This window comes from Siphateles boraxobius, unplaced genomic scaffold, assembly GCF_051911475.1.
Source record: "Siphateles boraxobius isolate OS27281-9 unplaced genomic scaffold, OSU_SipBor_1 29, whole genome shotgun sequence".
In the NCBI taxonomy this organism is placed as follows: domain Eukaryota; kingdom Metazoa; phylum Chordata; class Actinopteri; order Cypriniformes; family Leuciscidae; genus Siphateles; species Siphateles boraxobius.
The window spans coordinates 15,067,284-15,092,858 of NW_027508908.1; the positions used below are offsets into that span (position 1 = coordinate 15,067,284).

The following is a 25,575-nucleotide window of genomic DNA, read 5'->3' on the forward strand; positions in this document are numbered from 1 at the left end:
CATCTTACACCCTTGAAGTGTATGTTGCCGCTATCACCGCACATCACGATGCAGCTAAGGCTAAGTCGCTGGGAAAGCACGATCTGATCGTCAGGTTCCTGAGGGGGGCGAGGAGACTAAATCCTCCTCGCCCGCTCTCTAAACCCTCTTGGGATTTGTCTCTGGTCCTTTCGGCTCTTCAGAGACCACCCTTTGAGCCTTTGCAGTCAGATGAATTAAAAAAAATCTGTCCTGTAAAACAGTACTCCTGGTTGCATTGGCCTCCTTCAAGAGGGTAGGGGACCTGCATGCATTTTCGGTCGACGAATCGTGCCTAGAATTCGGCCCGGCTAACGTGATCCTGATACTCCGGCCCGGATACGTGCCCAAGCTTCCTACAACTCCCTTCCGGGACCAGGTGGTGAACCTGCAAGCAGTCAGACGTTGCGTAGCATACGACGCCAGGCCTAGTGCTTGTATGCTTCTATAACTTGTGCTAGGCTGGGTTCCATATGTGGTGATCCCTACGGCGATCCCATATGCATATTCTTCCATGATCAGCTCCCAGCGGTTAGCCCGTGTCTTTCCCTTGGCAGAGTCTGTCTGGTGTAGCCTCCCCCTTCTCAGGCTGAAGCCACCCCAGAGACATTCCATATGTTGCACTGCCTCTCCGGCTAGTCCATATGTGTATTCTCCACATGTTACCTCCCTTCAGGCAGGACGTGGCTTCCGCAGCGTCCCTCTCCCCTGGAAAGGCATGCTTTCCCAGTGTTATCCAAAGAGTTCCACTGTGTGGGGTATAACGGAACAGCAGTTCGAACTCCCTCTACGCAGGCCTTCCGCCCCTGCCAGTTGGGGTCTGAGAGTCTTGCGTAGGGCGCTGGATGTGGCAGCAACCGTGGCATTTTCCATTGGATCCCAATTACGTCGACGTTACGTCGAATGTGAGCGACTGAAAGGGAACGTCTCGGTTACTAATGTAACCATCGTTCCCTGAAGGAGGGAACGGGAGACGGAACGTTGCCACGGTTGCTGACCATCGCTGTACGGCCATCGCAATCTTGGCTCCTCAGCGAAAAACAATGAGTGCGTGCTTCCTGTTTATACCCGCGCTGCGGAGCGGGGCGCGTAACGCTTCTCACGCACGCCAACGATCATTGGCTCATTCTGTAGACACTCAAAGTTGATAGGGCTCCCTGAAGTGCTCCCAATTATATTGTTGCGTCAACGTTATGTCTCCCGTTCCCTCCTTCAGGGAACGAGGGTTACATTAGTAACCAAGACTTTTTTTTCTCATCATAGTCGCTGTTTTCACTCATTCACACATTTTATATGCTTTTCACAAGTTCTCAGCTGGTCAAAATACAATAATATGTAGGCTACGCACATACAACGAGTGCATTTAGCCCAGCACACAGTATTGTTTTGGATGTTTGGTAAGTTCCGTCCTGAAATATACGCCATAAAAGCCGACCAATCAGGTTGTGAATGCATCACTATGCCGTTAAGTTAGGTATCTTTAGGTTTGGTGTTAAAAAATGGCAAATGTGAACACTAAGCAGACCAGAACTAAATGTATGAATACACCCTAACATGTCCATGTTTCCTATCTGGAGTAGTGAATCAAATGAATGAAATTAATTTAATGAAAATCAAATTAATTAAATCAAATTAATTAAATAATCAATGCTTTAGTTAAAATGTGCTCACGTGAATAGCATTTATCTGCCAAAAGTGTTCTGCATGCATTCAGCGATTAGAGTATAAAAAGCTTACAAAATGTTTATCATAAACTAGCTCTAAGACCCAGAATGTTCCCTACCTAAATTTACGACCAGGAGCCGCTACTGATTTCAATACTGAATACACTGGACTAGTAAAAAAAATTGAATAAGACTGGGGATGTGTGTCAGTTTTATGTTTAATATTACCAAAAACAATTCATACATAGTTCAGTTACTGGCATCTTCTCAGTTATTGCCGCCGGCCAATAAACAATCTTACAGTCTCTCTCTTGTCCACATTTGACATTGACATGCATACATTTCAATGTGCGGTGGCCTATTTATTATTCTAACATTAAAGGACTTGCTAAACAAACTCAGATAAGTGCGGTCATCTCATACACTAGACTTTCATATGATATGATATTTAACACTCTCTCTTCTACCACACAGTTGTACAACCCAAAAATGCAACGCAGCAGATCAAAATCAAAACGTGGCTATTCTGAAGCTCTCAACCCTAGCCAGAACGCAAAGGTTATAGGGTACAGAAAAGATGTAAATGTAGATACTTGAAATGTAAATGCTGGACCACCCCACTTGACAGTGCTAGTCCCTAGAATTGTTATATCACCTCTTATATTTGGTAATTAGATCACAAAAAGTGACAAGATGTATAAAACAGTGAACCCAACACCACAGGTCTGACAGACTAAACAACTCCAATCAATGGTGGAAAGAATTGTTCTTTGGAAAAATGCAGCAATGCCAGAAAACATAAATAAAGTAAGTTTGAGGGGCCTTGTTTAGGAGACTCATGGAAACATCTGTGGTAATTAATAGCATTAGACTTGGGTGGCACTGTCGTCACCTGGGTATACAGTGCCTTGCAAAAATATTCAGGCCTTCAAGCAATTTTTTCTCAATCCTTGCTGAATTCCTACAAGTAAATGTTCTCTGCAATATTTGCATTTCATTGTTTGCATAATGATTCAATAAACAAAATATTTTATTTATTTTATACTTTATATAATTTTATTTATTTTATTTTATTTATAATATTTTTAAAAGTCACTTTTTGCAGGAATGGCAATTTCTATTTATTTAAATGTGATATTGCTTCATTCTTCCAGGCAGATTTGCTCCAGGTTTCAGTTTGAACTGAAAAATGTTTGGATTGAGAATGGACTTTGAGAGGGTAGGATACTAACATTTTTGTTACTGTAATTTTTAGCGTTTTTGCAGACTGATACATGTTTCTCTTTATTTTTAACAAGATACCCACTTCCTGCTAATGAAACATAGCAACCCACGATGCGTTCGCCAGCATACTTCACTGCAGGTATAGTGCACACTAAGATGTGGCCAGTATAAGATTTTTGCCACACACATTGCTTTGAATTTAGGTCTTATCTGGACCAAAACTGCAAAATGGCCACTACTAGGCCAAACTTCAGATGTGCCGTCTTCATGGTCCCCTATACCTGCCAGTGTTACGAAGAGCTCTTATCATATAATTGACTAGTGCACCTCTGGCCTGGCTCTTAAAAACTGAACTTTTTCCAAAGTGTTTAGCCTTTCTGCTTCATGTTTGTATGGTTTAGATGTTTAGAGTTTAGAGGAACAACCTAGTCAGTGTCTGGGTTGCTTACACTTCCAAATAATTGAACTGACAATCCACCTCTTAGATATTAATTAGGATATTATTTTGTACTTTTCTCTGGAAGTTAGTTTTCTTTTTCACAGCCTTCATTCCTCACTTAAAAAAGGATGTCTATTATATACGAGTTTTTATCCAGATTACGTTTTTTTTTTTAGGGTTTACATAAGACCAACTGGCCTCATTAAAAACATACAACTGTGTAAATCAATAGAAGATATTATTGCAAGGTGGATCTGCAAATTATTAAAATTGGAGATTTTTCAGCTGTTTTGAATTTCAATGCTTTGACATATGACAGACTAAATAAGCTAATTTTCCACAACAACAAAAAACAATTCAAGAATTAAAAAAAGAGATTCTGTTCAAGTTTTTAAATATTTCACCTGATAATTGTGAGTAATTTATATAGTTCTAACGGTGTAAAAAGGTCCAGCAAAAGGATTTTGAATGGTGTAGAAAACCAGTTTCATGAGCAATTGGTTTGAATTAGAGACTCAACAGATCTGCCTGTGCCTATTGTAATGTCCCTTTTTTCTGGAAATGATATATCGGATCTATTAAACATGCAAACACTTTTGGCAGTTGGTATGTGGTAATTCATATGCTCATTTCTAATAGATGATATGCCTTTCATATGTACTTGGCATGGTGAGAACATATTTTCAAGATCTATCATAAAAGTGGCTTTTAGTGGTGTAAAACACACGGGGTAAATTATGGCATATTAAAAAAAAAGCCCTTGAGCATACAGAAATGATTAAATCCTTTAACTGACTCCATTCACATGCGTTGAATCTCTTGCCGTGAACCCCTGCACATGTACGTAAATTGGGTACATTTTGTTTGTCTGCAGATTCGCTAAAATATGGACATACTCAAGGTTCTCAAGGAAAACATTCCCTCTGTTGAAGACAGGTGTGTAAGTCCTGTCAAAGCAAGGAAAACACCCAACCGACCACACAAGCTCGCTAGTTAACCAGCGCTGTCCGAGCCAACTTGACTGTGTTGGTGTAAGAAACACGTTACACTAACATTTGGAAATGGTATGCTTACTCTCCAATTATGGCTGAGGTTTGTGTTGGCCAAGACTGGCAGTTGTGTGATGATTTGTTTCAGGGAAGCTAGACTCCGTGTGTGTGTGTGTGTGTGTGTGTGTGTGTGTGTGTGTGTGTGTGTGTGTGTGTGTGTGCGAAAACAAGTAATGCTTTAATGGGATAGTTCACCCAAAAATGAACATTCTGTCATTATTAACTTACCCTTATGTAGTTTTAAACCTGCATTCCTTTTTTATGTGGAAGTCAAAAGAAAGCTATTTTGTAAAATGTCTTTTTGTCCACACAATGAAAGGAAATGCAGTTTAATGTTGTTTCGGACCCCATTGACTTTCATTGCATGAACAAAACCAGTTTTAACATTCTTTGAAATGACCTTCACTCTCTTAGTATGAACTAACTACGCAGATGTGCAAAGCCTAGAATTCAAGAAGAATGCCAGGGGATGTTTTGTAAAGCGGAATGAAAATGGAATTAATTAACCGAGTTTCAATATTAGCATTGCTCAGCAGTAACATCACATATTTTTTACATGCAAGCAATGAAAACGGAAAAACAGAGAGGCTGATGCATAAACTCTATTGTATACAATATGTTGCTCTGTGTATTCAAAGCTAAACGCACCTTTTGGGGTCCACCAACTTGTAGAGTTTTCCACTGTGCGACTGTATCGCCGTGCTTTTGCTGGAGGCAAGGATGTAGACCTCACCTGCAGAGGAAAGAAAAGATTTAGGTCTTTGAGGGATCTCATTTGTCTTCTCTCACCTTCCTTCCTTCCTACTCAGTGCACTTGACACTGGTGTATGAGAGGGTTTCGAGAGGGGCTCATTAAATCCTTATGCAAGTAATTTAATGAGGAGCAAGCTTGCAGCACTGAGCACAGATTGTAAACATGTGTCAGGAGACTGCCATGTGGGTCTCCAGTACAGCCTTCCACTGAATCCCTCTTACAAATCAGCAACAAATGCTATCTCTCCCTCACAGAGGCCCACTCTTGGCAAAGCATGAGATTTATTCTCTGTCACACTTGACCTGGTGTTTGGATTCGAGAGTTTATGTTCCCTGTGATGCACTGAGCTGTGGGGATATTACATGGTGGCAAAGAGTACAGCCTAGCAGCAGCGAGTGGGCATAACTTTGCTTTCGCAATGCACTATCAGAGGGGCTGGCGTCAAGTTCACACAAATTAACCCCTTTACCATTCTAGTGCCAAAAATCAGTTGTTACCATTGTTAAATGTGCACATAAGGAAAGTCGGCAGATTGTGCATATAAACCCTATATGCTGGCAGATTACGGTGAGCTTTGATTTCCAATCATACCGTCTGTCAGCAGCAAAAAAAAAGAGGAAGTAATCTGTCAGGAAACTAAAGGAGTACTGTGTCATACCAGAATGTTCCTTGGAGGAAAGGTATTTGAAAGTGGTAGGTAGGACAAGGGATTGGTTTTCTTTCTGTTCTGTATCATTCAGAGGATTCTTGGACTCCAGCAGCATTTTTTTCTCCTTCCTTTGACTACGGTGTACACGTTTTAATATAAAACGATCGCTTCATTTGACCTTGTCTAAACTAAACAAATCCTTTGTTTTCTTGTTTTTTTTTGCATTAGTTCTTTTGAAAAAAATGTCTGTATTTACATGGTATTATATTTGCTGTTCAAAAGTTTGGGGTCATTGAGATTTTTTTTTTTAAATACAGTAAAAACACTGATATTGTAGAATTTAAAATAACGTGTGTCTATTTTAATGTTTTAAAATGTAATTTATTCCTGTCATGGCAAAGCATCATTGTTAGCAGTCATTACTCCTTTTGTCTTATTATCATAGTAAAAAACAGTTAATCTTTAATATTTTTGTGGAAACCATTTTTTAAGGATGGATTCTTTGAAGAATAGAACGTTGAAAAGAAGAGCACTTATTTGAAATATATATTTTTTTGTAACTATGTAAAATACTTTACTGTTGTGAAAAATTTTATGTATCGTTGTTGAATAAGCAAAAAAAAAAAATATTACTAACCCCAAACTTTTGAACAGTAACGTATATACTTTGTAGGGCTGAGTGATACATGATATATCGTTACAAATTTATGTCGATAATGATAATAAGCTCTGGACATTTTTACTCGATATGAATTAATCTAACAGCCAATCACACAGCAGAAACAAATTTGACAACAACCAGTCAGTACATGTTTTTTATAAGGGATTTCTTCATGTCTCTGTGTGAATAAAAGGGCGTGGTTTCGTCTAAAACACAAACTCACACATATGTGACGCTCAGTGTTTTCAGTGTCTCAATATATGAGAGCATGAACACATGAGCTGCTTTGAGAGTCACTTCACAAGCTTTTCACCGTTCAAAAACTACTTTCAAATGCACTAAAACTAAAGTATCTTCATTACAAACCGTCAAAATAAAAGTTTGAAATTATGACTGAAATATATCCCTACTCTATACTAAAATGTACTTCCCAAAGTAATAATAATAAAAATAATATATCTAAGGAATATCATACAACCAGGATATTTTTTCATCCATGTTTTAAATTTATACAGTTCTGGTGCATAGCATCTTATTTGACAAAAAACAAAAATGCACTATTTTGTGGTAAATTAACTGTTATATTTTCATTTGATTATATTTTAAAAGCTTGATTAAATAGTTAAAGTTTATTTAAATTTCTATTAAATCAAAAAGCACAGATTCCATAAAAATAAAATGGAAAACACAGAATTTTGCGAAAATTAAAATGGATTTCATGGGGCCCTCAATTAAAAGTTAAATACAGAAGTAAACATTTGAAGTGGATCAAAACATTTCATCAAAGTTATACATGAATTTTGAACAATACCCATTCTTGACTTAGGACAACTTTGATGAACTTTTTTGATCCACTTCAAATGTTGACTAATGTTGTATTACGTGGCGTTTAATTGTGAACAAACAAGTTTACATGTTTACATTCATGCTCAAGGTCTAACAAATTTGTGCAAAGTATTTCCTTCCCCCTTTAATGATCGATATCGTATGATATGGTATCTTTGGCCATATCGCCCAGCCCTAATACTTTGCATAAAATAGTTTTTAAAGAAACCTTGACAGAACCATGAAAAAAGGTTATTACAGAAGCACACAAATTTTGCGGTGAAATGAACACACATAAAGCGTATTGAGAGCTCACTGACCTAATTCATCTTCGCCAAACCCCAGGATGTGGCCTACCAGCGAGGAACCACAGGAACTGCTAGTACCAAGACAAAGAGGCTTCTCTTGCCACGATCTGTCTTCTGAAGGCCTCTGGAGAATTCTGAAGTTCCTGAAACAAGCATACAGTCAGGGGTTTAAATCATAAATACTCCAATACTCTTTGCTGTCTATCATTTATGATGCCCCAGACTTGAGTGAACATCTTGGTTGTTACAAAACATAAAATTACATGACAAAACATTAGGGATTATTTACTGCTTTGGATTTTTAAGGAACAATTTATTTTCTACAGTTTATCTCTCACGGTTGACAAAATCGGCAGGCTGATAGTGAAGGAGGATGAATTATAAATCAGTGCAAAGTGTGAAAAACATATACCAGTGACCAATTGACCAGGCAGGAAACCTTCTCTCAATTTACCCTGAAAAAACATATTTTCCTTATTGGGGTGTGTGGCAAGTCAGTGTGTGTGTGTGTTGGCACAGTCAAAAACATAGAAAGATGGCAGTTTCCTTTCGCAGTTGAATGATTACCGCAAAACCCTATCAATGAGGAGGAATATGAAAAAGGGAGCTCACTATCTTCTATTTCTTTTTTTTTAAGAAACATAACTATTTTGTAGTCTCTGACTTTTTAAATAAATTAAAGATACATACCAAGTTGTACTAGGAGTGCACAGATAGAACGTAGTTAATTAATAATTAAATAATTATAATATCACATCCTATAATAATTGAACATACCCATTTTTGTCTCCAAATACATAACTTCCATAAAGTCTTCTTGACTGACATCCCCTGTAAATGAATCCACCAACTGGGGTGGCACCTCCGTTTGACCCCACGTCATATATAGATGGTTCATTTTCTGTGGGCAGACATACCAACAACTCACTATTAAGGAAAAAAATCAAAACCAAGCAACAAGTCGACATGGATATTATGGGTTATTTGAGTTAAAAGAAATGAACCCTAATCATCTGTATTGTTTAGATAACTCAATTTTACACATTTAACAAACTAAATGTCTTCAATCACCATCCTACATATGTTGCAAAGTTGATTTATCACCATAATAACAGTTTCCTTTATTTGTGTAAGGGATATCCATGTTTACCACAATCTGTCAAGAGACCATTAGCACTTCACACAGGGTGGTTTTAATTAGCTATTCCCTAGACGGTTATAAAAACACTATGTAAACTTGATATGGAGGGCTGTGTTCATTTCACTAAATGTCCGTATTAACATTCAGTTTGAGCAATGTTAAGTTCACATTATAGCTCAAATAGATTAGTGAATGGACGAGAGAGGAACGGAGAATGGGTGAGGTAATCCTACAATTACTATTTAGTGTTGGCGTATATTTGTGTAAGTTTGTATGGCTACAAAGATTACAGCAGCTTAGGGAATGGCGAGTATTATAATGTTACAGCCAGAGCCCAGTAAAACAACAAAATGTGATTTAATGAAGTAAGTCATTCACCATGGTGATGGTTTAACATTGTAAAGGGCCTGGTGTTTGGGGTAATTTGGCACACTTGTGAGACTTTTGGGGTTTAAATGCAATGGTTTGGAGAGAGCCATATTTGTTTGCTGCCAATGTGTAAGGAGTACAAGAAAGCCAATCCATTACTCCAGCCATAGGATTATATATATATATATATATATATATATATATATATATATATATATATATTCACTTCTGGTAATGATTTAAGGTCTTACTCAAAACGACTAAGAGAAGAACTGCTATGTTGGTCATTCTATGTTTCAACAATGCACTAAATGACCATATAAACACTTTTTGACAGCGATAAATTATATTGTTGTACATGTGACTGCATGCTCCCAGGAATGAAAGTTATTTTTATATTTAAAGTGTGGTCTCACTTTGTGAAACAATAGTATTGCAATGGTATTTTCGAATAACGCTTTGATCGGTTTCTAAAGAAAGTCTTAAATCCTTTTTTTGGAGTGTTCCCTCATTCCATTGAAGACACTCTGTTCTCAGCATAAAAACTTAACATAATTTTATAACCAGTACATGGACTGATAATTTTATGCTTTCTGAAACACTATACAGTGGTTGCCTGGTTGGAACTAATTTGCTTGTTGAAAAGCCTTTCTGTCTGTACAGTAATTCATCATGTTTTCAGAAATCAGCCACTTCTAACAGGCATACCATAGTCTTTCCCTTTGATGACCTGTAGAATCCTGCCTGTTGTCGTATTTTTGCCAACAGTATCTGTGCACAGAATCAGCAGACTCCCATTGGTGTCTATGCGGAGCTTATCCACTGCACACCTAGAACACAAATTATTATTTGTAAATTAATTTTTCAAGAAAGCATCAATGTAAACAACACTGATTTTTTTGTTATATTACCATTCATTTAATTATACAATATATAATTCTAATTCATAGGTTTGGCGAGGTCTCTTAATTCCAGAAAAATCTTAAGTCTATGGCACACAATTACATTCTAGAGAACTGTGTGCTTCCAACTTTGTGGTAACAGTTTGGGTGGGCCCTTTTCCAAAGCGAAGTCCATAAAGAAATGATTTACTGTGTCTGTTGTAGAGGACTAGCCAGCACAAGGCCCAGACCTGAACCCCAATGAACTGGAAGCCAGACCCGTTTCTGAGCTCACTGATGTTCAAGTCTGAATGGGTGCACATTCTCACATCCATTTTACAACATATAATGGAAAGACTACATAGAGCAGCTGTTAGGAAGGACAGACTCCCAAATTATCAGTGGTTTTGAAATGAAATGCCCGACAATTAATGTGATGTTTCAATGTCCCCTTACATTTGGCTATACATTGTTTTGTTTTGTTTTTAGAAAAGAAAGTCAGTGAAATATTTGACCGTACCTTCCTGGGTCATGCAGTCCATGGGAAAAGATTTCAGGGGGCTGATTTGTGCTGTTAAAATAGGGATTGTTTCTGGGTATTGAGTAGGGCGGACTACAACTATCTGAGTCCACATCCACTCGAAGGACAGATCCTGTGAAATCACTATGGCAGAAAAACACTCCATTGAACATATTTAAAACAATACTGAAATCACTATTTAGCCTCATAGCTTGACTCATTAATAGAGCCTGATTTATCACAGTTACTGCATTCAAAACTGTACCTTAGACCATCCATCTCCTCCATATCGTCCAAAGTGATCATGCCATCACCTAAAAATATGTGCAGAAGCCCATTAGGCCCAAAGAGGAGCTGACCTCCCAGATGCTTTCGGTGGAGCTCAGCTACTTCCATTAACACTCGAGTAGTCCTCGTGTCCACTTGGTTCGGATTTTTCCTAAAACCAAATGTTCAACAAAATACATTTAAACACAAAACTACGTCCATCCATCCATCCATCCATCCATCCATTTTCCAAACCACTTGTCCTATATAGGGTCGCAGGTATGCTGAAGCCTATCTAAGTGTCTCAGGCCATAGAAAACTAAATACAATTAAATACAAAAATAAATTAATACATACTTTTTTTTTTCATCATATATTTTAATAAACTTCATAGTTTAAAAAAATACGCCTAAAAAGTGCACCTAAAAATTAGCACAGAAAAAGAAAAGTCAACAAACTTGTCTAAGCCTGATTATAACTCCCAACCAGATGACACTGACAAGCTTGGCATCTGAAAGGCTAATTTACAATGTGGTTAAAACAAAATGTATACTTCAGCATGTTTTTTTAATGCTGGGTGTTTTGCATTGCAGCTGGGGTGCTAAAAACAATCAGAACGGATGTCAGCAATCGTGATAATTATATGTTGTGATTACATTTCTCTATAAACCATTCATCACTGTCAGTGAAAGCATTTCATGAGGAGCTTAGCTTCTCAAGACAGATCCAAAACCACATGGAAAACAAACACTAAGTATGCACGTCCATGTGTAAAGTGTTTGATCCAAGGCCCTCACCACATATTGACATTGGGGGGACCAAATGTGTGGGTAAAGCATGGTTTTGTCATCAACAGATTTTTTCACTTTTTTAAGACAATAATATTATGTTGTTGTTGGCTTTGTAAATCAAGAGGGCAGTTTGACAATATCTGAATATGAAGGGGGATACGTCCTATGATGGCTACGACTCTGGATAGTTCCCCCTGTGCTTGGTCAAGCTGTGACTGGTTTCCCATTACCTGGACACCGTGTACTCGACTACACGAAGAATGTGGTCATGTGGTCCGATAGCCCAACGCTCCTGGTTGGTCGTGTAGGAGACGTAGAACTTTCCATTTTTCTTATAATTGGGGTGGAATGCAAGGCTAAGCAAGCCCCTTTCATCTCCTCCCTGCAAGTCAGATGGGGTACACAAAGAATCCAGAAGTTAATTATGTCCCTTTTTTAGATTGGGCTGGGCTGCAAAAATGCTTAAGCAGTGCCTTCCCATGTCCCCCCCCCCTCTCTTCCTTTTTCTCCATCTTTCTCCATCTCGTTCTTTCTCCGTATGGGGGCCAGTTACCCCATGCCCTCTTACCCCCTTGCTTTTTCTTTTTTACCCCTCTCCTTGACTACTGCATTACAAATGATTATAAAACATTTGACTTCATGCAAACCCCCTCCACACCCACCTTTTCACCAACCCTGTCTTGGTTATAGACGCTTGTATTTGGGGCCAGGCTCCTCTGGGATGCCCAGGCCCTCCTTGCGGCCTCCATTGTGCAAGTGATTTGTGTGTGTAATCTTAGGGGGATATCCGTGAATGCAGTGCTGAGTGGCTGAAACAATTCATTAGCTCGCTTGCAGTTCATAGAGAGCACAAAGGTCCAGGATTCCTTTGCCCCCCCCCCTCCCACCTCCCACCTTTCCTCTCTCTCTTTTTTATTTTTAAACCCATGCACAATTTGAGAGAGGCAAGAAAAAGAATGGACAAAAAAGAAAAAAAGAAACTCCCACTGTCTTGGCAACAAGTTGGAAAACATTGAATTTGCTTGTGTAATAGGTAAAACCTCTCATCCCGCAAGCAACTATATGAGTTGTCACTACTCTGGTGGTCCACTCATCATAGCCTGTTGTAATAAGCAGCTATGTCGTGTTAGTTCCTGGGGAAAGTAATAATGTTGGACTTTCCTCCCTTTCATCTTCCCAACTTTGTTTTCTTTCTGGTAACACAAATGACATGAATGAACGGATTGCAAAGTGTATGCCTCATGAATGAATTAACGAATTAATGAATGAACAAACAGGTTTGAGGAGAATACCTGAAAAAAATATTGTGATTTAATGCTTTGGGATAAGACATAACGGCAGTTTAATTACAACACATACAATAACAATTCATTAATATTGGCTGTCAAATAAGTAAACAAATAGAGTTTTCATGAAATTAGCTGTCTCTGCCACCTCTGCGGCATTTCTCACAAGAATTTAGCAAAAAGAGGTCTTCTGTGGATTGCTGAAGTTAGCGGTGTGGTTCAGCACACGGTACACACCAAAACATACAGATCATAAATTGGTCAGAGCAGCTCTGTTGGGCTGTGCTGAAGTAATCCAATTCGGATAGGCTTCAAGTGCTAGCGCTTCATCTCTGGAACGCTCCAGAGGAGTTCGAATTGGATCTGTAGGGACACGAATAATAAAACTCAGGAGGCCTCTTTAGTTGACCACAAAGCGAAAACACAAGCAAAACTTTGTGGTGCCCATTAAATGTCTGTTCTATATTAGTCAAACACAAAATGAGGTTGGGTTGAGTTAACAGCAGGTTGATATCATTTATCCTTTCTCTGCATTTTCAAATGAAACATTCTTCCTTTCCCCGAAACTCCCTCCCAAAATGTTGGACTCCTGATTCACTGACCTGAATCCCAAAACAAACACAGAGGGAGCAGGTCAAGTTAAGAATTCCAGAGAGTCGTATGATCTCAGGCCAGGGACCACCAAAGAACAACTGTAAATTAGCTGAAATATTAGCGTTTTGCTAATGATCGTTCCTTCAACAAGTAGGCACAAAAAAATCTTTACTTTTCCGGGCTCATTCCTCTGAGTGCTACCAAAAACTTAATTAAGAGAAGACAAACTTCATGATAGCCTCCCTCCATCCATCATTGCAGATGTAGGGCTATGTGTACAAGCCTCAGCTTAGTTGCAAAGCTAGTACGTATTGTTCCACTGTAGCAGCCACAAGAACTTTTGTTAGACACTTAATTAGGGTAACCTTGCAGCATGCTGATGTAGATAGGAACACTTCAGCTCTAAAATGTGGCTTCAAAAGAGGTCCTATGCTATGTTATTGTAAGCATTCTGTGCACTGCCTGTTGCTTTGACAGTCCAAAGATTAGGTTGTAACAGCTTCTCAGCAAGAATGCTAGTGAGGGGTCAGATGAATTTGCAGACAGGAACAGAGCGCAATCGCCTCCCTCCAAGCCCCCCACCCAACCCATCGGCAGCTGCTTGCCTTTCAGGACTTGATGCATGGCCTGGCTTGCACATTGTTTCTGAGCACCTTTTGATCCTTATTGGCTCAGGCAATCCTACATAAAGAGGCATTCCACCCGAGCTGATTGGAGAAAAACAATGTGTGCCTACCTCAAAGGCAATCTGAAATACTCACACTAATTCAGAGTTCCATTTAGTTCAACACAATGAATCCCAAGACCCAAGTCAAATGCCCCTCCTCCACCTGTTAACACACATTAATCCTGTGGCAGCACTGGAGTTCTGGGTGAGGATCGCTCATTTTCAAGCAGTGAAAAGAGCAGATCGAATCGTAGGATAACATTCACTCATTACAGAGGCAGCTCTCTGGAGCATTCCACAAATCTTCGGAATGGCTCTATCACAGGTGCTCATCCTGTCTCGGGGGTCCTCGCAAAGTCTGAACCTTGGTCAGAAACTCAGAGCAAGCTATGCGAGATGACAGCGAAGCAGCGGCTGTTTCTCAAAGAGAACTGCTAATAGAGTCAAAGGACGAGAGAGGAAAAGTTCCATTTGTCAAAGCTAGGATACTTATTTTTTGACAGAGTCAAGAGCCCTCCTGCTTGTCTAGCTGAAAGAACTCAACAGCTGTGCGTGTCAAGTGACAGAGTGCACAACATGCTGTGATCTATTTACTTCGGCAAGAAATAGTTTTTTGCAGCTGGACCCCTTGAGTTAGTTGATACACCACAATGGAACTGCGCTCATATTCGAGCAGATGTCTTCACTACATCTAGCAAGGATCACATCTACATGGACTGAATCAGAGCTTTTTCACACAAATATTTCAGAAGATAAACACTTTAAGGCGCTGAAATCTTACACTTCAGGATTTTGCTTGTCACTGTATGACTATTTTTCAGCATCTGGAACCCGGTAACATGTTCGCAAGACATCCCAAATTATTGAACTGGTAGTTAACTATTTAAGAGCCCAAAAATAGCACTCTTACTTTGCTGAAACTAGTACATGGTAGTCAGACTGGTGCGGGATTGCACTTTAAAGACTAGCCCCAGATGTGAGAGTGTAATAAGTTAGTTTTAAATAAATCAAACTGGACCACAATCCTATGGCATGCTTCCACAGCAGCCAGTGCAATCCACCTTGAGATATCTATGCAGCAGAAGCAAAATGGCAAAGATGTCTCTGCCTGGCCAAAACCAATAAGGCATTAAGTAATTATCTTTGACTCTTGTATTGGAAGAGTAGAATTTTGGTCAGTGACAGATAAGAGTGTCTATGATGAAGAAAAATAAAAATATAAAAAAATAAAAAGTAGCATAAACGAATATGGTTTCATATGGCTTTAAAAAATGTATAATTTATGCAGCAATTCACTCTCTAAAAAAATGTCATATGGTGTCAACTAAAAAGTCATAACATATTCTAACACCTTGAATAGTTTATAAAAGCATTTAAGTTTTTGGGGAGTCATACAATATGACATTTTACATATATACCTAACCTTGCCTTGTCATAAAAAGGTCAAATTATCTAATATTTTAGGAGATTTATTGACCTTGACACACTCATGAGTGTTTGCACGTGACATAATTTTCAGTTTTTTCCTTCTGCACGTTTCTGCTCATTGGTTGAACCACATGACTTTGATTTGGTGGACAAAAGTCTGTTAAAATGTTTATATATATATATATATATATATATATATATATATATATATATATAAAATATAATGCCAAACTAAAAGGCTTTTAACAACCTTGTTTTCTATATCACGAGAGTTGTATCACCCTGACATTTTTTTTAAATTATTTTATGCCCTCAAAAGATATCAAAAATAAATGTTAATCCAGAAATGAAAATCATGTTAGTACATGGAGGAGAGGGTGTCTTTGCTTTTCAGTACAAAACTTCTGGCTGTTATCCGAGAAGCGCAAATCGCACAGAATATTTGATAACGTCACACAGTGTGTGTGCATGTGTGAGTGAGTGAAGAGATATGGTTTCATCAGAGAACACCCACAGTGCTCTGGGAGACTCCCTTAAGTAGCCAGAGCATTGTTTTCAAGCAGTTTGGCTTAATTGGAAGTGAGGGGATTGGGCTTGAAGGAAATACAGAACATTAGAATCAAAGTCATGATAAAACACTATCATTCCCCTTCATGCCCAAGTTGGGTCCCAGCGGGTCTCGAGGCCTTCCACAGGCATAAAGGGCACATGTCCTGTTGATGCTCTAAGTAAACACGGCTTACTCAGAATGACTTGGACAAATTTGACAGAATAGCACTCTTGGGGAAAACTGGGGCTTGAGCTTACTCTAATTGTCATAATGATTGCTTTATCCACAGCCAATTATGTTTAATGATGACAAGGCACATTTGGGGTCTTTCCTGTGGGGCTGTTGCATATTGACTCCATAATTGCTCCTTCTCCATTTATACAGTAAGTGAAGCAACAGGAGGTATGCAATATACATAAACTTCCTGTCAAAAAGCAGTCATCTTCCTACATCTCTGGACACTTCCTAAATGAAATGTTCTTGAATTACAGAATGCCTCAGTTCTTGTGGGGGCAGATAAACATCTGTTGTGACACACGCCATAACTACTGCTGACAGACATGCATGTAAGTGAATGCTACAGCTGGCAACATTTCAGCCTTTCTCACTGATCCTCAACAACAAAACACAAGGTTTCCTCTGCTGGCAGTCAAGTTGACAGCAAGCAAACCACACACATAGAAGCCCACATACAGAATGCATTTGCATAATAATAAAATTGTTATGCCAACACTATTTTTGGCTTCAGTATCACCCTCTATTCAGGTTTTGATTTGTGGTGGGAGGAGAGGAAAAATGGAAATAAATCCATAGAAGTTGTTATTGTGCTCCTTTAAGCTTCTATTCTGTTAGGGGGCTTCATTTCTCCCATCTCGGCTTTGTCTGAAAAGGTGCCAAACCAAAATGATAAACAACAGATCTTTCAGGTTTCAACGAAGCTTCCTGATTTATGGAAGACAGACTTCTATGATGGTGGGAGGTCAGGTTGTATGAATTTCAAATAGCAGCTTGTTCCTCATCAAAGGCAGATATGTCAGTAGTTGTGGGAGAGAAAACCTAAGTTTAGCTAAAACTCACCATTATTAGCATGCTTAAAAATACTTATATCAACTAGGATACGATTCTGAATAAACAATCCTGATACATTTTTTGCATTGTATAATATGTTATAGGTGCACTCTGTCATTTTGGTAGATGTTGTGTAAGCCGACATGGCATTTGTCTTGGGCTTGAATGCAACAACATCATGCTAAATAGTTTATAATTGAAGTCACAATCAAACTGAAGTAACATCTTTTCTTCCATACTGTGACGTACATCAGAGTGGAAAAGATTATTGTAGAAGAAAATATTTTTAGGGTGAGGACTTGGTTCTATCCATCAGTTGTTAATTGGATTTTGAGATATAGTCATTGCGCTCAAAATGTAATGTCAGACTGCAGTTGCTTTTGAAGGGCGGGATTTAAGCAGACTAAATGACTGGAGAAGTTCGGCATATACGACACCACAGAAAAGTCATTTTCACCAGAAGATCAAGTTATGATATTTCGATTAAACATTACGAGGCCTAAAAAAATTGTACATACATGGATTATTGTTCACAATATGATCAATAATATGCATTTACACAATAGAGATGGAGAATAGATTTTATGGAGTTACATTATAGCTGAATAATTTCCAACTTCTTTCGAATTAGAATTTCAAACTCTGAAATAAAAGTTTTTCAGGCCACTGATGAGACTTGAATCTTAATCTGAAATAAGTGCCATGACTGTAAAACTACAGCTCATTTTTATTTCTTTATATATAACACCTTTTAATGAAGAAAAAAATCATAAAACAAATATTTTTTTGTCAATCCATCCAACTGAAAACACTATACCAACAAACAAGAGCTAAGTGCCACTTACCTTCATACCGCTTTGGACCAGCTTATGAATGTCCAGAAAAGGCTCTTTTAGGAGCTCCATGTTGTGTGTAAGGATTCGTACAAAGCCTTCCTTCTCCAAAATAAAAAGCCGCTGTGATCCATCCCCACAATGCACCACGCCAACAGGCTGTCGAAGACCACTAAGGATCTCCTGAGAGCAGTAGCAGTTGTGTTTATGTTTTCTGTATGAAGGGAATGTCAAGATTAGAAATTTTGTTAGATTAGTTTATGCATCAGCCTTTAGAACTGTTGTAATTTTTCTGTACAAATCAAATTCAAGAACAATAAAAGTCTATTTTTTGTTGTTAACAGTATAACTGTGTAAGTGGAATTGTTATAAACAATTTCTGCTTGACAGACTGATTCGGGAGTAGACTGTTAAATGAACTTCCACTGTGAAGTTTTATTCACAGTCAGACTTTGGGGGCTCTCAAGCTGTGAAACAAGTGTTCCATTAACCACAAGTCACATTTGATGTGGGGACACGCCAACTCACATTATGCCTTAAATAAAACAAGGGCATCAGCGGTTTGGGTGCTCCAGTTAACAAGCAGTCTTCAAGGGATTTTCCATAGATGTAATAGGGGGTGGACTGGCAGTGAATGTATGTCTGATATCTCGTGCCTGAGCAGTAACGTCAGTCTGACTCTCAAGCAGTCACTTTGCCTGATCAGATATGTTGCTTTACTGGCCCTTCACACTGGGAGATCCGATGAAGAAATATGATGTTCCTTTACAATGACGGTTGGCTCAGGGGCTTCTCAAAACACACAGTGGATTCATAGCTCGTGATTATTTTTCTAAGAAGGTCACAAGAAAGTGAGGCATTTATCACGGTTAACACTAAACTGAGGTCAGCAAGAAGATGGTCACACTTCACTGAAAGGTGTCATTAAATCAGATTGCTTTAATAACTGAAGTGAAGTAAAGGTATGCCGAGGGGGACATTGACACACGTGTCATTAAGAGATCAGGGATGTGATTTTCTTATAAGGACGTAAATCACTGCTTTACTACCATAGTATGATGCATAGTTGAAGGGATCAACTAGCTAGTGACCATTAGTAACATTAGTGACCATTAGTAACATAAGAAACCATAGTAACATGGTCGCACCTCCGTCGTTTGAACCACATTGGTTCAACGAATTCAGACTGTTGTGAATAACATCATACAAATGGAGTGATAACTTCTACTAATTAATTTATCAAGATTGCAATTGTACCATTATTATAGTTAATTTACACTAAACAACAGAAACCAGTAAATTTTTTAATTACGTTTACATGCAGTATGTAAATGGCATTCTCTCATAACAGGGGCGTTTCCTCCGAGGAGGCAAGGGAGGCAGTGCCTCCTCAAAAAAATAGGATGAGAAAATAATCTATATAACAAAAATAAAACAATGCAAATATTACACATTGTTAAATATTACACATTAAAAAGTGTATAAATCATTTGTTTTTTAAAAGTAACACTGTCTAAAAGCGACACCAGCAGGTAACGTTACAGTGGGAGTCCATGTCTCTCTTGCCTCCCCTGAGCCCATTGAGTTTTAACAGACCCCCTAACGCATGCTGAGGGTAATTAAGAATGAATGGGGGGAAAGTCACATGAGAGGGGCAATGCCTCCATCGCGCTATGACTGGTTCGTACGATAAATCCCACCACTTGTTGACGTGAGTGGTTCGTACGATAAATCCCATCACTTGTTGACGTGAGTGTTCCATGTACACGAATCAGTTTGAATGAACAAAATGATTGCATTAATGGGAAGACTAATTAAAAACTAAGTAAACAGCGAAGCCACAAAATCAAACTTGAAATGGCCTGAAAACATGATGACTGTGGAAGTTTTTTAATGAGCAATCAGCTTGGTGAAATTAAAGGTACATCTTCCTTTGACCAGTGTTTACCGAGCATAATGACTAATGATCCGACAATAAGTTGACTATTCAAAAAACAGCTGAACATCAGTTCACAAATAAAATATATTGTTATGCATTATTATTGAAACAATTATTGAATGCATGTAAAAATGCTTAAAACACTAACTTGATGTGATTTGTTTGATTTTAATAAATAGAACATTGATTACATTGTTAATGTAAAAATACAAAATTGAATTGGGTTTATTTTTTTCTTTGTTTCTCTTTTAAAGTAATGTTTATTTAACCAGCAAAATGTGACAACATTAAGTGTGACTGGAACATGAATTTACGTTTGATTTATTTTTAAAATAACATACAAAAAATCTATGAGGACTTAGCCTCCTCATTTCAGAACACCACTGCACACTACTGTCTCGTAGGCTATATGCGGTTTACTTACCGAATGTATGCCGATTCTTATGCATTTACACTCTTTAGCACTCTTCAAGAACAGTGCTAATTGTTGAAAAACAGTGCTAATATATATATATATATATATATATATATATATATATATATATATAAATGGAATGAAAGATACACAGTTGTAATCGTAAGTATTCAACCCCCCATTGCAAATCAGGTTTATTCGCAAAATTTTCAGACTTTCAGCTGTTTGCAATGAACAAATAAAACAAAAGTAATTGCAATAACACAACAAATGTGTTAAGTGGTTTCCCCAAATTCAACTGAAAATGCAACTTTTAATGACTTCTGCAGTCTCAAAATTATTCAACCCCTTCATGGCAAGCATCTTTAGTACTAGAACAACCGTTTGCTGTTATGACCTCCTGCAAACGAGATGTATAACCAGACACCAGCTTCTGGCAGCGTTGCTGAGAAATCTTAGCCCATTCCTCATGAGCAATGGTTCAGTAATATTCTGGGGTTTGTGTACTGCAACTGCCTTCTTCAAATACCACCAGAGATTTTCTATGGAGTTCAAGTCAGGTGACTGTGATGGCCACTGTAGAATATTCCAGGATACTATTCTTTCGTCCTTCGGATGAGACGTAAAACCGAGGTCCTGACTCTCTGTGGTCATTAAAAATCCCATGGTACTTCTTATAACGAGTAGGGGTGTAACCCCAGTGTCCTAGCCGTATTCCACTCATTGGCCCTTTCCAAAAATGGCCTCCTAATAATCCCCATCCACTGAATTGGCTCTATCACTCTCTCTCCTCTCCACCTATAGCTGGTGTGTGGTGAGCGCACTGGCGCCGTTTTTCTGTGTCTGCCGTCTCATCATCCAAGTGGATGCTGCACACTGGTGGTGGATTAAGGAGAGATCCCCTGACATGATTGCAAAGCGCTTTGGTTGTACAGTAGTACATATAAAAGCACTATATAAATGCCTCATTCATCAATTCTGCAACCAAGCCTTGGTGGAATTTGAGGTATACCGGGGATCATTGTCCTTTTAGAGGGTCAAATGACACCCAAGCTTCAGCTTCCTCACTGACGACATGATGTTTCTCCTAGGATTTCCTGATACTTCAATGAATCCATCTTGCCTTCCACAGGCAGCATGTTTCCAGTGACAGAGGATGAAAAGTAGCCCGAGAGCATCAACGATCCACCACAGTTCTTAACTGTAGGCAGAGTGACTTTTCATCATATGCTTCATTCTTCTTCCTCCAGACATACTGCTGATCCATAGGGCCGAAAAGTCCCAGAATCTTAAAACTTCTGTGAATTATTAATATCAATTGGAGCTAATTGGAGCTGCATTTTTTGTCCTTTTGGGTCAGTAGTGGTGTACGTCTTGGGAGTTCTGGCATGGAAACCGCATGCATTTAGTACGCATTTTACTGTGCAAGCTGAAACCTCAGTGCCTGTTGCCACCAAGTCTTACTGCAGGTCTTTTGCAGACACTCAAGGGTTTTTCTGAATCTGCCTTCTAAGAAATCTGGTTGCAGCCATTGAGAGCTTCCTTTTTCTGCCCCATCCAGGTAGTGTAACCACTTTACGTTTGAATTTGCGAATGGTGTGTGTGCACCTATGCTTCCAATGGTGTCTTTAGGAACAGTTAGTTCCATCTTTTGTATCCTGTTCCTTGTTTGTGAAGTGCGATGATATCTTCTCTTGACTTTATGGACCAATCTTTTGACTTAGCCATATTTCAAACATGAATAATTGAATAACTTGAATAATTTTGAGACCACAGAAGTCTTTAAAAGTTGCATTTTTCAGTTGAATTTTGTAGAAATCACTTGAAACATTTGTTGTGTTGAGCAATTTCAATTACTTTTGTTTGATTTGTTCACTGCAAACAGCTGAAAGTCTGTACATTTTGCCAATAAATCTGATTTGCAATGGGGGTTCAATAATTTTGATTACAACTGTAGTATGTACTACGCTAGATTGCTTATTTTCCACAAGAGCATGATCTATTTAAGACCACATGTCATTCTAATAAGAAACTATGCTTCTAAGCACAGATCGAGAGCTTTATTTCCAACCACACAAATTTGCGATGCTTTTTGAGAATGTATGTAGGAACTATGGTGTTGGGAAATGCCAAATTGTTGAACTATGTTTGTAACAATGGAACTTGTGACCATAGTTGGCTAACGATGCTTTTGGGAAACACACCCCAGATCTGTTGAGTCCGACAGGCGGTATTGTTGACTGCACAATAAATATCCATTATTATAAGTTGTGCAAAGTGAATAAAACTATTCTGCCTTCAGTTACAATCAGCAGGTAAATCAGCTATGAGCTCATTTTTTCTTACAGCCGGTCTCAATTGACATCCGCCACCGTCTCCTGTCACAAATGGTCAAAGCCTTCTGACTGTCACTAGTGGATCAGAGCTCCTGCAGTATAAGCACTTTCTTTGTGTTCTTAAAGCTGGTTAAACTCAGTCTGGACACAAAGCTCTGGCTTGGAAAGGGACAGTGGACCGGTCAATGAGTACATGCAGGAATGTTGTGACATGGAAGTTTAGTCAGGCGTGTCTTGTCTCTGGTGACCTTTTTCAGGCTACCCTTATGACCAAGTAGTCAAAGCAGGCCAGTCATACTGGGCCATGGAACATAGGATGAGGAAAGGAAGGAAGTTTCCCTCATGCCTGATGATGAATGTTATTACAGGCAAATGTCATTACAGAATAATTAATCCAAAACATGGTCATTTTGTCATTATTTATTTCATTTTCTGTCATAATTTTGCCTCATGTCAATTTTGAATAATGTACTGGACCCTCTTTTCTATTCAGACGCTTTCAAGTGTCAAAAAGGATGCAAAATTACTTAAAAGTATTCCATACAACTTCACTAGATTCATTAGATTCCAAGTTTTCTGAAGCCAAACAGTACAATTTGTGACAAAGTGGTTAATCATTAATAATCTTCCTTGTCATTGGCTGTTGCAACAAGATTGAGTCTGAGCTGATCTTCAGAACCAGTTAGTCCAAATCATTTATGAATCATTCAAACTGGTTTTGTGAAGTTGATCATCCGATTAATCAAAGAACGAGTAGTCTCAAATCCGACATTTTTACTTCTCTTCTATACTCTCGTTGACGTGCCAAGGAGCACTAGGGCAGGTGTCAAGAGTTTTGTGAATATTTTTATTGTTTGTTAAAAAAATGTCATATGACTTTAGAAGACAAGGTACTATATATTTCCTACAAGTCATGTGTACCATTAGCATTTTAAAGTGCTTTGTAGTGTAAATATTGGCCAGGATATTCTTCATAAATTAACTCTTTTCTCAGAATTTTGGGTGAACTATTCTTGCATGATTTAAAAACTCTATTGAATATACCATATACAACCAACTAAGCTTAAATCAGATTTGTGTTTTCAACAGTAATTTAAAAAAAAAAAAAGTGTGTAAAACTTAAATATACCTGTTAATCCCTTCTATTTTTTCATCTAACAGGTAGTTGGAATCTCGGCGCAACTGCTTTCGGTGAAAATCTGGAAAGCACAGCCCACCGTCCTTCCTTCCATAGTACTGGCAGAACTCATCCACGTCGGCTTGGAACAGTTCTAAAAAACACAGACAGATAGACAACTGGTCTCAGCCTGAGATAGACACCACACAGGGTCCATTGATGATGTAATAACCTCCAAAACCGACTGAATCCCCTACAGTCAAAGCTGTACTCGAGTCAAGTATGTCCTCAGCCATCAGACTGCTTATTGTGTGGGCGTTTTGGTGGTGATTCCGGTGCCAAGATTAATTCCAATCTTGTCTATGGTGCATTTATAAAGTACTGAGTCTCAAATCAAGACATTTGTTTTTGCCTCTCATTTCTGACAAGTGCAAGCAATGGTCATTCATACCGGTCCAGATCTTTAACCATTTGTTATAAACGGTCATATTTGACAGAGCCACATTGATACACACTTCTGAGTGCTACAATTATGTGATGGTTGAACCCCAGTGATGTATTATAAACCATTTCAGACATGTGTGGTCCGTATGTTGAGTTTAATTAAACCCAAAAATGCCAATGCTCAATCTGTATCTACTTCACTGTTATATTTGTCAGTAGAAACATGCAGGTCAAGTCCAAATAAATGATAAGTGCACACCCAAACTGATTGATTAAATTTCAGAGATTAGGTTTGCTTGCTTACTTTCAGGGAAAACACCCTTATTTATTTCTCCAATAGTAGCCAAGATAATTCCACCATCTAGAATTGAGGAATGTGCAATGAAAAACCTGAAAAATTAAGCATGTGGCAAAAATAAATTGTGGTCAGTTTCTAGGAAACATCTGCCTTTTCGCTGAATGAGTAGTAGGATGACAAGGGGAGAGAACAGGACTCGGTTTGGTAGCCGAGACCAGCGTGACCTAGAAACCACACTGATATGGTAACCACCTTAGCTAAACCCTCTCATGGGGAGGAGCAGAGCAAATACAGCAGTGATAGAAACACAAACACACTCCTCTCTCTCCTTTCATCTTCAACGAGTCCCCCATGCTGTCTGAGGAAGGGGGCTACGGTTGGGAGTGAGGCAACAGCACCAACAACAGAGGTGATAGGATATCCCTATACATCTAAACACAACAGTGAGATCAAACACACAAGCACACCCACCACTACCTACACTCACACTGCCATGCCACCCACACACAAACCACAGTGGTTATCTTGTGCCTGCTGTTGTGAGAGGTAAGGGCCTGGGAGTTGTTGTCAATAGCTGTGAGGTCAGAACCTTTATGCAGTTCCCACACTTTTAAATTTCCATAATTTTTCCATGTCCTTTCAATGTCAATGTTATTTCAGATTGCTGGATAAATATTTTTAGAAATCATTTTAATTGATTGGGTCTGTGCTGATGAGGGGTGTGGATATATCCTCTCAAAACATTTTGGAAACAACATGCCAAGTCTTAAACTTCTATTTGATTAGATGTTTCATCCAGTTCTGCAATAGCATTGCTGAATACTTTAAATGTGTTATACAAATCATATAATTAATTGTAGTTGAAATCAGTTATCTAAAATGATAACTTTATTTAATCAATCCAATTCATAACTTAATATTTACCAAATCAAATAAGATCAATACATTGAAAGACAACGGCTATAAAATTAATACTTTGGAACTGAAACACTTTTCCTTAACCAAAGGGGACTGAAAGTAAAATATGAAGGCATGTTTTA

At 38.5% G+C, this 25,575-nt stretch overlaps 1 protein-coding gene across 1 annotated transcript in view; it reads right to left on the minus strand.

The window, feature by feature from the left end:
* The window catches only part of hhip (hedgehog interacting protein), a 44,856-nt gene that overhangs the window by 12,709 nt on the left and 6,572 nt on the right, over nucleotides 1–25,575 (minus strand). The window contains exons 3-11 of the mRNA XM_077246688.1: nucleotides 23,806–23,947; nucleotides 17,999–18,200; nucleotides 11,791–11,942; nucleotides 10,768–10,941; nucleotides 10,503–10,646; nucleotides 9,810–9,931; nucleotides 8,369–8,492; nucleotides 7,604–7,734; nucleotides 5,043–5,127 (exon numbers count right to left, since the gene is read on the minus strand). Coding sequence (XP_077102803.1) covers nucleotides 5,043–5,127; nucleotides 7,604–7,734; nucleotides 8,369–8,492; nucleotides 9,810–9,931; nucleotides 10,503–10,646; nucleotides 10,768–10,941; nucleotides 11,791–11,942; nucleotides 17,999–18,200; nucleotides 23,806–23,947 — 1,276 coding nt within the window. The remainder of the gene's footprint in view (nucleotides 1–5,042; nucleotides 5,128–7,603; nucleotides 7,735–8,368; nucleotides 8,493–9,809; nucleotides 9,932–10,502; nucleotides 10,647–10,767; nucleotides 10,942–11,790; nucleotides 11,943–17,998; nucleotides 18,201–23,805; nucleotides 23,948–25,575) is intronic.